This window comes from Mustela nivalis (genome assembly GCF_964662115.1).
Source record: "Mustela nivalis genome assembly, chromosome: 7".
Lineage (NCBI taxonomy): Eukaryota > Metazoa > Chordata > Mammalia > Carnivora > Mustelidae > Mustela > Mustela nivalis.
The window spans coordinates 125,996,307-126,012,139 of record NC_139026.1 but is presented as its reverse complement, the minus strand read 5'-3'; the positions used below and the strand labels follow the sequence as shown (position 1 = coordinate 126,012,139).

The 15,833-nt window shown below is 42.9% G+C and overlaps 1 protein-coding gene across 1 annotated transcript in view; it reads left to right on the top strand.

The window, feature by feature from the left end:
- The window catches only part of CUBN (cubilin), a 260,304-nt gene that overhangs the window by 94,315 nt on the left and 150,156 nt on the right, over positions 1 to 15,833 (top strand). The window contains exon 28 of the mRNA XM_082742010.1: positions 3,449 to 3,599. Within this exon, the coding sequence (XP_082598136.1) occupies positions 3,449 to 3,599 (151 nt within the window). The remainder of the gene's footprint in view (positions 1 to 3,448; positions 3,600 to 15,833) is intronic.

Sequence of the window (15,833 nt, the reverse complement as noted above, 5' to 3'; positions counted from 1 at the left end):
GGAACAAGTTGAAGTACACATTAGCTGACTCTGGGTTTCTCCAGGCTTGCGTTTCAGTGATTCCTGAAAGTACCTATAGAACCCTTACTCTTAGAAAAATTCAACTCTGTCAGTGATGTATCCTCAGTTTTATATCTTCTGCCTTGTAAGTATGGTTCTTAATAGCTGGAAGGGGTCCACGGATCCTTTCATGTTGCAGCTGGAGTCCGAAGTCGGTATGGCCTTGTATACTGTATGTGTGCCAAATTATCAAACCCATGCAAAGGAAGTAGATAGAAATTGGTAAATGTGGCTTTAGGCAAGAGATTTCCTTCCTCTTTGAGTGTCCTAAGAGTGGTTGAGCTATTTCAGGGTAGAGTGGGGGGTAGGGAGACCTAAACCTCATCAATCCTGAATGAATAGTCTCCTTCAGAGAATAACTAAAAAGATTCTACAGAGGAGGTTGTACATATACAACATATTTACCTTCAAAGGTACATTTAAAGGCCAGCCAGAAAGTGGATGCAGCATTTCAGATACTTTAAAAGATAGAACAGGGTGCCTGGGTGGCTCAGTGGGTTAAAGCCTCTGTCTTCAGCTCAGGTCATGATCCCAGGGTCCTGGGATCAAGCCCCACATCGGGCTCTCTGCTCAGTGGAGAGCCTTCTTCCCCTATCCTCTCTGCCTGCCTCTCCACCTGCTTGTGATCTCTGTCTGTCAAATAAATAAATAATAAATAAATGAATAAATAACCTTTATTAAAAAACAAACAAACAAACAAACATAGAACAACCTTTCAATACAGTTACACAAATTGGATCCGCAAATTTAAAGTGACTCCATCTTTCTTTTCTTAAGTTCTGCTAGTTTCCTTTTGTGGACTGTTTTCCAAGCTGGAGTATTGTTCACACCGAGTGGATCTTTAGGCTTTCTAAAAGCAGTGGAAATCACATCCTTCCTTAGCTGGACCAAGCCAGCATGCTCGCCAGTAGTTGCAGTGAGTCACAGCTGGAACGTCCTGTGGTTAGCATTCTGCTCTGAAAACAGAATCAGGAGCAGCAGGCACCTCCTGGTTTCCATGGCAACCAGTATTTGTGTACTTTGAAAAATGACTGTTCCTTTTTGTGTGGTAAATTTACGCGGGAACGAATGATAGAGGTGACGTTAGCCATCTGTGAATATAAACAACAACAAAAAAAACCCTGATTTAATTAAGTGTAAACTTTAGAAGGACATAAAATTGGGGGTTGGGGTGTTTTTGTGTAGAGGTTTTGTTCTACACTAATTAATTCATTCGTTTATTTGACGTATTCAAGCATTTTCATCAATGTCTATTTGATGTTTATTTCAATGCATCACTCTCTCCCCTCCAAAGGCAAAAAGAAACTAATTGTCATTCATCATTGTTCCCCCCCAAACCCCGCTCTCTTTGCCCCTGCCCTACCCCCCATCCCAGGCACAATGTGTTATTTAAGATCAACTGGGATTCAGGGGCGCTCCTTCAATGAAGTAATCCTCTCCAGAAGGAAGAAAAAAAAATACCCTCCAAGTCATGTGAAAATGTCAGGTTTCTTAAACTTGCTGAGCTGGGGAGGCAAAAATACTGTGCTGCTTATGACCTTGTATAGAGTCTAGAAGTCAGTTCTTCAAAATGTCACTACAACCATTTCATAAGACCCATCAGGCTTAAAGGGATTATGGTTATAGAGAAATCTTACCTTGTGTTTTGTTTCATAAAGTTGAAATGATTAAAGTTTTGGTCACTGAACCACAACCCAAAGTTAAGAATGAGCCTTTTAGAGTGGAAAATAGTAGAGTGTTTCTTACTTATTATACCTCTTCTTGGGAACAGTATGTTTACTTTTGTATTAATTAGTTTTGAATTGGAGTTGGTAGACTGGATTTAATGAAAAAACAAAACAAAACAACTCTGAAGCTGGAATAAATACCTTCCAGTGAAGCAGTAATTTAAGAGTAAACAGAGTGCAGCCTGACCCTCCTCCCCACCTCCTCCCCCTGCCATCAGAAGCCAAGGATTGTTTTGTTGTCCCATTATCTTTTTGTGTTACTTTATACTTTCCCTCATTTTTGTTCCGTCATCATGGCTTCTGTCCACTATCTAAACCCACACATCCTAATAAATATACCATGGGTAACTAGAACAAAATAGACAGCAATGTAGACATTAGTGGAGTCAAAGAAAATACAATGGCTTGAGTGACGAAAAGCCAATCTTTTTAGATTTATCATTATCTTTTTTTGATTGAGGAGAAATGGCAGAGAAGCTTAATTTTTTTTTTTTTTTTTTTTTTTTTTAGTTTAAAGGTATGTATCTGATGAAATTAATGAAGCAGATAAAGGGTGCATGACAGGATGTACAAAATAGCTTAGTGGGCAAGTGGGCAAAGACCTCAGCAGAAAAGCTCCAGGGGAAGAAATATAAATGCCTAATAAAGATGAAAAACTTTTAACCTCAAAGTAACCTAAGTTAAGACAATTATAAACCCCCCCAATTTTCCCTATTAGCACCAGCTATAAAAATAATAGCAGTCATAATTGCCAAGGTCCCCTGTAAGAACCATTTCAGTAAAGCGCTAGTGGGGATATGCTGATAGAAATTTCTGATAAGAGATTTAATGATATATATCAAGAGCCATAAAAGGTGATACTCTCTGATTCATTCCCCTTACAGGAATCTTGCCTGAGGGACATTTAAAATATCAAATACTCACATTGGCAAAAAAATATTGGAAATGTCTTCAATAAACTACAACAGAGTATTAATAACATTTTATGTCACCATCAAAAATGTTTACCTAGACTGTGGAGTGACATGCTTAGAGAAAAACTGGGAACACAATTAAATGTGTAGCCTGAATTTATACACACACATATACACCTGGACATGTGTGTATATGTACATATGTAAGTCAACAACAAGAGAGCATTGGCAAGAGAAACTTCTGGTATTAACAAAATATTAAGAGTGGTTATCTCCAGTGGGATTAATTTTTGTATTTACCTTTCTTTCACCTAGTTTTCTAAAATGTCTCAATTTTTATAGTCAGTCTTTTTTAAAAAATATATGGACCTTACAATTACAAGACTAGTCATTGAGCGTCTCTTGTGTGTCATTAATCTGTGAACACATCTCATCCAGGCCACCATTTCCTTATTCTGTGCCTGGATTTATACTTTCAAGGGAACTTGCGAGGCTGACCTAAAATCTAACATTAGTATTTGGATTTCCGGCTTTATTGGGCTTAGGAATCATCCATAAAACTCTCTCTATATAATCGTCTGTTTTTAACGCTTATGTGAAGCCTCCCATGCTCAAACCATCTCAGCAGATTTACCCTTAACCTTTCAGCCAAGGAGCAGCTTTGGCCACGTAAGCAGACGTTTGTTTTTTTCCATCTGTCCTGCCATGTGAAGTTTCTCACATTGGGAAATGTCTCCTTGATTTCAGCTCTACGATGGCTCCGAGCGGATTGGGCGCTACTGTGGAGCAGAGACGCCGCCCTCGGGGAGCACCACAGGCTCCCAGCTTCAGGTGCTGTTCTACACCGATGGGGTCGGTCACGGTGAGAAAGGATTCCAGATGCAGTGGTTCGTTCACGGTAAGCCCTGTGCAGATCTTCCTTGTATTTGATACCTGCTGTATGACTAAGAATTATTCCTTTCCCAATTCTCTCTTTGGAAACAATCCCACCCACGAATATTGGAACCTGGTAACCAGTAAACTGGTGCTAGGCCTTGGTCCGTTTCCTCAGATGTTGGTTGCTCTGGGAGAGTTAATCCTGGCAGGGTTAAGAGAGGACAGGGCTTGGAGACTTGCTGAAGTCTTTGCAATGATAAACGACCAAAGAGAAAGGAGGGGAACAGAGTAGAGTGTCCAGTGGGGGGAAAACCTCAAGCTGGGTGTGGCGAGCAAAGGCGAGGCGGCATTCGAGTCTCGCAGGGGGCGTGGAATGGAATGAGATTCAAGGCTTACTCTGACCTAGCTGTGAAGAAATGGTGGGGGTGGGGATTAAAGGGCAAGGATGAGAGCCACTCAGAGAAAGAAGGGGAGGCACGGGGCTGAGAGGGGAGTGGGAGTAGAGACCTCACTCAGCCAGCACGTGCGTTGTACCCGCCAGAGTCAGGGCATGGCAGCACCCACCACTCGCGGTTCAGAAAGCACGTAGGGGTGATCATTCCTCCAAGGATGGACATTCCCATTTAAGGAGCGTTCCGAACCGTGTAGATTGACCTCACGTGACCCAGTCTAATGAGAGTAGGCCCCAGAGCAGTGATTCCCGAAACAGGGTCCCCAAAGAACAGCATCAACACCATCGGACTCTGGTTAGAAGTGCAAATTCCGGGGCCCCCTCCCAGACCTATGGAAGCCTGATAATCCGTGTCTTCACTGGTCTCCCTGGTGATCCAGGTTTGAGAACCACTCTCTTAGAGGGATTCACACCTAACAAATACAGTCCTTGTGACTATTTTAGTAGCAGTCCTCAACCAAGGTCTTAGGGCTGGCTGGTCCATTTCAGTCAATTTGAAAGAAAGGTGGAATCGGAATGTTATCCTGGGAACCACACACAGACACCGAAACGGTGACCCTACTGTCAGAATCAGGGGTGAGCCCAAGGCGGGGACACATGCATGTGGATTGTGGGACTCTCAAGGGTTGTTAAAATCATAGTCTGTTTACTGTATGAATCTTAGCACTCCACAGAAATGAATACCCTTGTTATACACTTAAGAGTGTTAGATGGTCTGTTAATATGAACTGGAGACTGGGTGTATTTCTGTTAAAATACTAGTATGGGGCTTTCAGTATTTAAAAATATTTGGTGGTAATCCACAGAGCTACTTATAGCTTGGAATACAGATTAGGAATTCCTAAAGTAAATGAGCTATGATAATTAAGCCTGTGGGAGTTCTGGCCTGTTCTCTTCACCGAAGGGGTAGATTTAACCTTGAAATGTAAATTGATTGACTTGTTAAGTGAAGGGACTGGATTGATTTATCTCTGTAATACAGTCCATCTCTAGTACTCTGTGATTCAGAAATGGCGTGATTCTAAGGCAACTGGAGAAGAGCGTGAAAAAAAAAAAACCCTAGAAGACAGGGGAACATCTTGAGAAATGACCCAGATTTTCAAGAGCTCCAGACATTTCCCAGAACAGGTTTCTCAGACCTTCACATCAGGTGAATCACTGCATGTTAAAATGCAGAGTAAGGTCCATGAATCCTAAATGAGCTTCTAAAATGCTCCCAGGGAATGCTGATGGCGCTACTCTGTAGACCACTCTTTGAGGAGCAAGGCGAGAGCAGATGTTAAGGCTGGAGATATAAAATGGTAGAAAGACAGCATCTCTAGAGACTAGAGAAAGCTTCTAAGGTGCTCTAAGGGCTCATTTTACCAACAGCAAAATAATATCCTCAACCTTTTGAGGTCAGGAGGATATGAGCTGGGGCTTCTATAAGAAAGAACTTTATTGCTTCAGAGATCCAAGGGGAGGAAAGCTTTCCCACAAGACAGAAGAGTAGAAAGGAAGAAACACTAACCAGGTGGAGATTCAGGGCCTAGGGAAGCGGTCCCCACCCCAGATACCCGCTGGAATTGTGTGGGAGCTGTAAAGAGAACCAGTGTCCTGGGTTCAACCTTCAGATAGGATTCAGTTCATCCTCAGTGGGACCTTAACAATGGCTAATTAAAAAAAAAATCTCCCTAAGTAATTCTGCCATGCACTTAGGATGGAGGGTTTTAGGAGCAGTGATTTTGCTGTTGTTGGTTATAGCTTTCCTCTTGGTGGGTTGCCTCCTGTCCCTTCTGGGCTGTTCTAGCTATCCTACCTGCAGGGCCACACTAAGGAGTACGATCTAATGGTCCTTACTGGCTACACTGGATTACTATATCACTAGATTCTACCAGCCAACATGCTGGACATGGTTGAATCCTCTGCTGAAAGCTGAGTTTTGGGGGGGAAATTTTTTTTCTACTAGTTCTGTTTGAAATCTTTCTTTGGGAGGGTCAAAGACACTCTCTGTCAATTCTCTTTTCCTATTTACTATGTCACAACTTTCTCTCAATTGTTGAAAACTTGCTAAGCTTAGAATCAGAGTTGCACAACAAAATTTTGCCAAATGGGACCAGAACGGGACCTTTTTTTCCTTAACTCTGTGCTGTCCACTATATATAAATTATACCTTTTTTTCCTTAACTCTGTGCTGTCCACTATATATAAATTATACTTGGGAAGAACCTCTCAGAAGAGGATTATTGGTCATCTAGATTGGTGCAAAATTAACTATCATATACTATAGGCAATGCTTCATGTACACAGAGTTTCTACTGTATATTTTGACTTGGTCTTTAACTTGAGGTAGCCTGGGAGTGGGGCTAACAGAAAAAACTAGGGTCAGGGAAGAGGTCTTTGTAGGAGAGGTTCTCCCACTTCTTACCCAGCAGACATGGACTGAAGACATACATCTTTTTTCACATTTACCCATGTGTTCATTCCACAGATACCGAAGAGCTGTTTTGGGCTAGGTACTGTGGTAGGGCTGGGGCCAGGGTGTGACCCCAACCACAGGCCTGGTTCTTGGTTTTATAGAGCTACGCCGGGTGTCTGTGAGAAGTAGCCATCAAGCAATATGTTCACGAGTCAACATAAAGTCGAGAGTGTGAGAAGGGCCATAAGGGGGGTTTTGATTTAGACAGGAGGTTGGAGAAGTCCTGCATGAGAACAGGACCTTTAAACTAAAATCTAGGAATAAGGGCACCTGGGTGGCTCAGTGGGTTAAAGCCTCTGCCTTCGGCTCAGGTCATGATCCCAGGGTCCTGGGATCGAGCCCCGTATTAGGCTCTCTGCTTTGTTGGGAGCCTGCTTCCTCCTCTCTCTCTGCCTGCCTCTCTGTCTACTTGTGATCTCTGTCTGTCAAATAAATAAGTAAAATCTTAAAATAAATAAATAAATAAATAAATAAAATTAAATGTAGGAGTAAGTGGGAATGACATAGGCAAATAGAAGAAGGAGAAGGACTCCCAGTAGAAGAAGGTCCCTGTGGTGGGAGGCAGCAGGGTAAGTATGAGGCACCCAAAATCCAGCGTGGCTGGGGTCCAAGGGCAGAGGGAGGAGTGCTGGAGCGGCTGGGGAGCTGAGCCGCAGCCAGAGTGTTCTGGTCACCCAAGTCACTTCCAGTTAGTGGCTAAGGGAGGGCTAGGCTCTGCACTCTCTCTTTCACATAAATCCTTGGGATTTCAGAGAGCGCAGTTCTAGTAGGACCTTGAAGCACTGAAGGCACATGCCATGTGGCAGGATTTGAAATACAAACTAAAGCACAAAATACAAATAAATACAAAACAAGCAAAGACGAAATCCAAAACACGTTAAAAAACTGGTCTCCATGTGACAGTATAATAGGCATGTTGAGTAGGCGTGGTTGTAGGTGAAGGTATTTCTGGAAGCTCATCTCTGCACAGACCCTCCACACTTCGGTCTCAGAGTGGGGATGGCAGGCCAGGGCCCGGCACACCCCACCCGACTCTAGCACACATGCTGCTTTGCTTTCCCTGCCGGAAGGAAGCTCCTTCAAACCTGTAGCCTCTTTTCATTCGAGATATCTCATTTCAGGCTCTCATCCCCCCACCCCTTAGCTCTTCTCCAAACTGTGCAGTAAGAATTCCAAAAAGCTCTTTCCTGAGAATTCAGAATCTACACTGGCATCATTTCCCGAGTATTGCTACTGAGAGAGAATCCACACCAACCCCCCTCCCTGCCCCACACTTCATCTATTTTGCCCATTAATAAATAAGCCTGTTTTCAAAATGTGCTTCTTTGTCAACTGCACAGATCTTCTGTTTGCTTTGAGAACATGGATGCACAATCAGGCTTTATTTGTGGGCCCCTTTTTAAAGAGGCTCTGTAGATGTGAGATTAAACTGCGCTGCCTGGCCTTTATGCAGACCATCAAAGAGAATCCCACTCTGGAAAGAAAGAAATGGCCACAGTTGCCCTGCCTGGCTCAAAGGTTCACAGTATTCAGTGTTGACAGCATTGTCCAGGGGCTGCATTCGGCCTCGGGGGCCTCCATCGGGGCTTCTGGAGGGAGTATAGAACTCTCTGCAAGCTGTGTGAATAGCCGCCTCCCTCCCGGTCGGCTGTGCACACCCCTCGCCTCTCCTGGCCCTCCCTCCCAGAGGCCCTCTTTCACAGGCAGTGGGATCCAGCATACAAACAAGGTCAAGGAGCTTTGTGAGTGGAAGAGTGACATTTGCAAAGGGAGAGCACCCCTCCGCTGGGAATAGCGGGAAGAGGGCTAAGTGGCATGTGATCGGGAGGTGATGTCACCCTGGGTTTTCACAAAGAAAAGTGTGGCCTTTTCTTTAGGGAGATAGATGACATCAGCCTCTTGAATGGGGGCCGGTTCCACTTTGCCTTCTTTTTAGCTGTTAATGAGATTTCTCAAGCCTTGAGGGGAATGGGCTGGGAAGAACATGGCTTCCCTCCTCCATGGCTGGCTTGCTTGGAACACAAGCCAGTCCCTTCTTTTTCTTTTTCTTTTTTTTTAATATTTTATTTATTTATTTGACAGACAGAGATCATAGATAGGCAGAGAGACAGGCATAGAGAGAAGGGGGAAGCAGGCTCCCTGCTGAGCAGAGAGCCTGACGTGGGGCTTGATCCCAGGACCCTGAGATCATGACCTGAGTGAAGGCAGAGGCTTAACCCACTGGACCCTGAGCCAGTCCCTTCTTGAGTTCTTATGGACATGTAGGACCATATGAAAGGGCTTTTAAAAAATATAATTTTAGAGGCTTGGCAAAGAACCTCCATGAGGTCAGCAGTGTTTCTCTTAGACCTTCCCTCTGCTTTTCTTTCCCTCACATGGCCTTCTCAATAGTCTGTTGACTTCTGGTCTTTCAGGGGAACTCCTTCTCATTGGTAATTTTTATTTTTTCTGTGACTTAGAATATATGAGCTTGGGTTTCTGAGAGGTTCACCCTTTGAGGACAAAGGTCTTATCTTTTGTAATAACATTATCCATTTGCCTTATATGCAAATGCTGGCTCATCTCTCTTCGGGTGTGACGGTGAATCAACTTGGGTCTTTGGGGCAGCCTGGGCCTGTTCTCCACAGGACAGATCGTTTGCAATTGTGCATCAGCTTATAGTGACTGCCCGTAGCCTCTGGAAGCAGGAATTTATCAAGAACCTGCTTTTCCTTGGTTCAACCTACCAACCGATCAATCAACCAACCAACCAACCAGAGTGTTTATTTTTCCATTAACTGGCTCTGGGCTGGGTGTTGAGAATGTAGAGAGTGTATTAGTTTACTCAGGTAGCCATAAGAATATGCAGCAGACTGGGTGGCTTAAATAGCATAAATTTATTTCTTACTGTTCTGAAGGCCTGAAGTCCAAGATCAAGGTGTCAGCAGATTTAGTTTCTCCTGAGGCCTCTCTGATTGCTTGCAGACAGTGACCTCCCTATGTAGGTCCTCACAGGACCTTTTCTCTGTGAGCACACACCCTGGTGTCCCTTCACATATCCTAGTTTCCTCCTCATAGAAGGACACCAGTCAGATTGGATTCGGGCTCACTCTAGGGGCCTCATTTTGATGTAATCACCTCTCTAATGGCCCTATGTCCAAATAGGGTCACATACTAGGTACTGGGGCTTAGGGCATCAGTATATGAATTTTAGCAGAGAGAACTCAGCCCACAACAGAGAAGAAGGACTTTAACTCCTTGACTTTAGGGAGTTAGTCATCTACTAGGGGAGAAAGAGAAATAGACCAACTGTAGAAATAAGTCCAGGATAAGTCCATGATGCTGTGGGAGCAGAGGAGATGGGGGATAGCTTGAGGGACATTGAGAGTCTCTCCAGACAGCTCTCATGCTTGAACTGAGTTTTTGAAGAGTGAATAAGAATTGATCAGTCGGACTAATATCCGGGAGAGGAAGGTATTTCTAAATAGAAGCAGGGGGGCTTGGGATATAGCACCCGAATTTTGTAATGGGTAAGGATTTCAGCTGAAGCACATGTTCTCAATGCCAACCCCAAGTGTATGAAAATTGGTTCTTGGGATAATGGATAAAGCACAGATATGTATCATATGCAGCATGTGCTTTATGTGTAATGTTAGCATCCCATGGACGAGAACTTAGGAAAATATATCTAGGAAGTTTCCCTAGAAGGGCAATAAAGACCAGTTGGGAAACACTGAGCTCCAGGGAATGAGGGAGCTGTGGCAGGACAGGTTGTCAGAGATCAATTGGTCAGAGCCATTGCAAGAACTTGGATTTTATTTCCTGTTGTCTGTCCTGAGTCTTGCCTCTGCATAGTGCAAAAATTCACAACAGTCCTGAAGGATGATGTTCACAGTGAAAGTGATTTTATGAATTGTGGTCAGCAAAGATCCAGGGCACGCTCAGCAGGCCGGGATGTGAATCACACCTTCTGGTTCTCATGGCAGACAGAGGTTCTTCTCTTGCTGGGGATGAATTGCTTTCATAGTCACTTCCTGCTGGGCAGTGATAGATATAATGTCGCAGAGAGAGAATTTTTTTTTCCTAAGATTTTATTCATTTATTTGACAGAGATCACAAGTAGGCAGATAGGCAGGCAGACAGAGAGAGAGGAGGAAGCAGGCTTCCGGCAGAGCAGAGAGCCTAATACGGGCTCGATCCCAGGACCCTGGGATCATGACCTGAGCCGAAGGCAGAGGCTTTAACCCACTGAGCCACCCAGGCCCCACCCCTGAGAGAGAATGTTAAAACACCTGTCACAGTCAGCCTTTGAAGTAGCCTCCTTGTCCATTGAGAAGGAGTCTTCTGTTCAGTCAGTTAGTAAGCAATCTCTTGGTAAAGACAAATGAGTAAAAACATGGACTCCTGTGACTGTTTTATTCTTTAGTGTGATATAAGGTAAAGAAATCCTGTCCCATTCGGGAAGAAATTTAAGTAAAAGAGACGTTTTCAAGAAACGTTAGTTGTGTTTAAGTTAGCAGTTATTTCCCTAAACACTGACTGGGCTTTCTCTCACATTTGCACTTGTTATATCCTGTCCTCCTATCCTGGCCTCTTCCATTTGGAACGTTTTCTTTGTGATACAGCAAATGTTTAAGCATGGAGACTGAACACAGTCTTCATGTAGAACCAAAGCATAGATTTCTGCACTGTGATACTCTGTCTGATTTTTATTTATGGCAAATTCTCACTTGTGTCTTTTTGCCAAGAAGCTCTTAATGGGTGATGTTGTTTATAAATTAACTGACATTTATAAGATTGGGATAATAATTTACTAAGAAAATCATGCACCTCTTTTTGCTTTGGCTTCAGAACCTTTTCAGCGAGATCCTAGTAATCAGAGGCAGCATTAAACATAGGCAGACCTTTCAGAATGAGTGGGAAAGCTAAATCCTGACATTATTTGCCTCCTTGACAACAGAAAATACACATACACACAGTTGACCTTCATTTAATGTTGGCTCTAAGTCTGGCAACAAGTGAGGACCATTTAGGAGTCTTGCAACCCAATTCCCATGTCGCTACTGTTTGAAAAAGTTTGAGTTCTGTTTCCATTGCTCCTCTTTGAAACAGTTATAAAAGGAAAAAAAAAAAAAAAAGTAACTCCCAAACAACCATGACCTTCCCAAATCATATATTGCAGAATTTGTAATAGTCCTTAAATTTGGGCCAAATGAAGGGCTTTCTGGAATCTTCTGTTTGTGTTCTTGTCCCCTAGCAACAACATCCCTGATAGATACTGCACATACTTTCCAGGGGATTCCACACTCTTTCATTCAACATGAAAAAAAGAAACCACACTTATTTTTTTTTTTCTTCGCAGTTTCAAATTTTGTGACAGCCCAAAATGACTAAACCAATGCAGAACGAACCACAAAGTTCAGGTTAGAACATTAATTTTAGTCCCAGAAGTTTCACTTTTTGAACATTCACTTCTATATTGCCATATTTGTCTATGGCATTATTTATCCAAGGACTTGATTTCTTTTTTTTTTTAAAGATTTTATTTATTTATTTGACAGAGAGAAATCACAAGTAGTCGGAGAAGCAGGCAGAGAGAGAGAGAGAGAGGGAAGCAGGCTCCCTGCTGAGCAGAGAGCCCGATGCGGGACTCGATTCCAGGACTCTGACATCATGACCTGAGCCGAAGGCAGCGGCTTAACCCACTGAGCCACCCAGGCACCTCAAGGACTTGATTTCTTTATGTGCTCCTGTGTATTCAGAGGAACTAATACCTGCCTTCCATGGCATTTTGACTCACACGACAAAGAAGGAATCTCTGAGGCAAGATAGCAACTACATTCTAGAAGATTTAATAGAATTTCATATTTTCTATATAACTAATGACATTAATACATTTGTTCCTATTTTTTTTTAAATTTTATTTAGTTATTTGGCAGACAGAGATCACAAGTAGGCAGAGAGGCAGGCAGAGAGAGAGGGGGAAGCAGGTTCCCCGCTGAGCAGAGAGCCCGACGTGGGACTCGATCCGAGGACCCTGAGATCATGTCCTGAGCCGAAGGCAGAGGCTTAACCCACTGAGCCACCCAGGCGCTTATGTCCCTGATTATTTTTTTTCTCCTAGTTATACCTACAGACTGTTTAGAAGCTACACGATAGAGATTTTAGTACTTAAATGTTTAAGATATTAATTGTGATGAAAATAAACTGCCATATAAAGAGTGAATGAAATGAAATAAAAATGAAAATGAAAGTGAGTGAAAATACAATTTAAATGCTTGGTGCATTGTTAATTGACATCTCGCTTATTATCACTGGACCAAGGAATTATTTTAAAAACATGTGATGTTATTTTGAAAATGTTGATATTATCATCTTTAAAAAGTGCTACTAACCATGTATGGAGCCCTTTGGTTAGTGCTTTAAATATTGTCTCAGGTTTTGTCCAAAAATGTGCTGAAGTTAGCATTATCATCCCCACATTACAGATAAGAACACTGAGGAAGGAGTCCTGGAGAAGTTCAAGAACCTCCCCAAACATACAAATCCAGTGAGTGATAGAATCAGGACACAGAACCAAGGTAGTATAGAACTCCAAAGCCTTTGTCTTAAAGAGCTACATTCTGCCCAAAGGCAAGTGTGTTTTTCCCACAACTTTTCATTGCAAAAGAGCTTAAGCCATATTGCAGTGCAGAGATGGTCAGAGTTTATAGTGAGAGATTTTGTAACTAAATTCCCACTGAGGATTATGAATGTTTGAAAATGAGCATTTGCAGTCTTTCCCAAGTAAATAATATTCTGGTTCCAAGGTCTCCCCACTGAATTACACAATTCCTCCTTTCTTCGGGTTCAAGTAGCAATAATGGAGGGGAAGCCCATTACTTAGCAAACAACGAGTTCAAAATAGCTGATGTTGTTTGTCCTTCAACACAGTACATGCTCTGTTATTCGTTTATAAAGTGTTCCTCTTTGGACATTGCTCTGTAGGGTTGACAGAATCGTAAACTTCTGAGCTGGGCTGGACCACAGAGATTATCTAATCGTTGACCATGCTCTAGTTTCCCAAACTAGTTTACAGGAGTTTTATTACAGTGAGGAGTGAAAGGATAGCTGCCCCCAAAATAGTTTGGCTTGACGGGAGGTCAACAATAGGGGACATGGTAGAGCTCTAGATGGGGTAAATTGGGGAGCCCCACCTGAGAAAGTGTTGCCCCTCTCCAAGGAAGTGACCTCGAGGGCTGGATGCCTGCAGCCTTTGCCCTCTGAGTGGCCTGCACCCCGGTATCATCCCAGAAAATGATCCTGTGTCTCAGGCTTGGACAGAGCTTAGATGGCTAGAGGATACAACCATTGGCAAGGTGCCCCCTCACGTATCTGTGCATTTGTTGAGAGGGAGCACCCTGGCTGTGGAGGAAAGGTTGGGAGTAAATGATGGTGGGGCATTCTGCAAAGCCATGCGGGGAAGTTCATGAGCCTTTCCCTGGAAGCCTACTGTGGGCCACAACAATTAAATCAGAAGAAAGCAGGATTGGAATGCATACTTTTAAATAGAAGTATGAGGGTTGAACTTGGAAGTCCCATCAAGAGAACCCATTTCTTCAGTCTTTGCCTATTTGGGGGATTTCATAAAGGAGCTATAAGTAGCCTTAGGCTGGACTAGGCATGTATTTGGCGGGGGGTGGGGGGGGATTAGTCTAGTTGCCTTGGTCTCATTTCATTTCCTTGGAAGATATTTTTATGCCATTTTTATATGTTTTGTTCAGAACTCAGATAATTTAAAAAATGCTTAAGAGAAAGATTGAGTGCTCGATTGATTTCTGAATTGTAAGCAAAGAACTGCTACTGAGGAACCTTTGTTTGATTTGGCCAGAATGCATAGATGAGGAAGAGAAAGGACACGGTCAATCAAAATGAAGAGACAACACGATTGGCTATACTTCTCTGGGTCAAAATGAAAGATTGTTATCCTTTCGTGTACAGGAAATTAAAATGTACACTATGTGAAAAGTTCCCCAATATGGCTCCATTGGGTTCATTTCTCTTTGATGATGTACTAAGGTAAAACACTGCAGTAGTCGGCTCCTGGATATCAGAGAGAGTCAGATAGATGCGATAATCTTAATTTTGAATTTCTATGGCATCTTCTATAGTCATTTAAAAGTCATTTTGTAACTATGGGCAGAATCCATGTCAAGATCCTCGCCTGTTTTCCAAGTCATTAACTTCATGGTATGGCCTCATTCTTTCTTTCTTTTTTTGTCCCTACCATTGAAAACAGATGACTCTACTCCATATCCATTGCTGTATGGAAATCAGTCAGACAAGTGATTTTCTGAAAATCTGGGCCTGGGATGAGGTCGTTATGAAAGAGGAAAGTTTTTAAACCCTTACTGGTTACTCAGTGCTAAAAATCATTATCCTTAGTTCTTGGTTTTGTGTTTCTCCTATTGTGCTGCTGAGCCCTAAGTCTGTAGCTTTCTCAAGGGTAGACTTTACTGGATCTGAATGTTTGTGCCCCTGTCCCGCCATGCCTGCCCCCACCAAAACATGTGTGTTGAACCTAACCCCGAAGGTGATTTAGGTAGGTAGGGCATTTGGATTTAGGAGGTAGGGCATTTGGGAGGTGATGAGGTAGGTGATAAGGGCTCTGGGATTAGGCCCTTATAAGAGAGGCCCACGAGAGATCCCTCTGGTATATGGCTTCTGTGACCCAGAAGAAGGTGTTCACCCAACCATGTGGGCACCCTGAGCTTGGTCCTCTAGCCTCCAGAACTTTGTGAAATAAATTCCTGTTGTGTATAAGCTACTCAGTCTGTGGTATTTTGTTATAGCAGCCCAAAGAGACTGAAACCAACTTTCTCTGTCTTCGAACCTTATCCTTAACCAACCATTATCTCAACCTCTGTCTGATAAATAGGAAGTAATTAACAGAAGAAGGAGTCAGGAGAGCTTACACACCCCTACTCCTTCAAGTATTATACTCATAGTGGCTATAGTTTTGTGTCAGTCTTCAAGTTTGGCCGCATTGTCTATCAAAAGAATGGGGGTACATTAGCTTCTGTAGGACTGCTGTAACAAAATACCAAAAACTGATTGTCTTCAAACAACAGAAATTTATTTTCAAAGTTTCAAAGGCTAGAAGTCCAAAATCCAGGTGTTAGCAGGGCCATGGACTCTAGGGAAGAATCCTCTTTTAGCTCCTGCAAGTTGCTGGCAATCCTTGGCTTTCTTTGGCTTCTAGAAGCATAATTCCAATTTCTGTCTCCATCCTCAGTGGCTTTCTTCCTTCTGTGTGTCTGTATCCAGATTTCCCTTTTCCCATGAGGACACCTATTATATTAGATTTCAGCCCTACTCTGATCCACGGT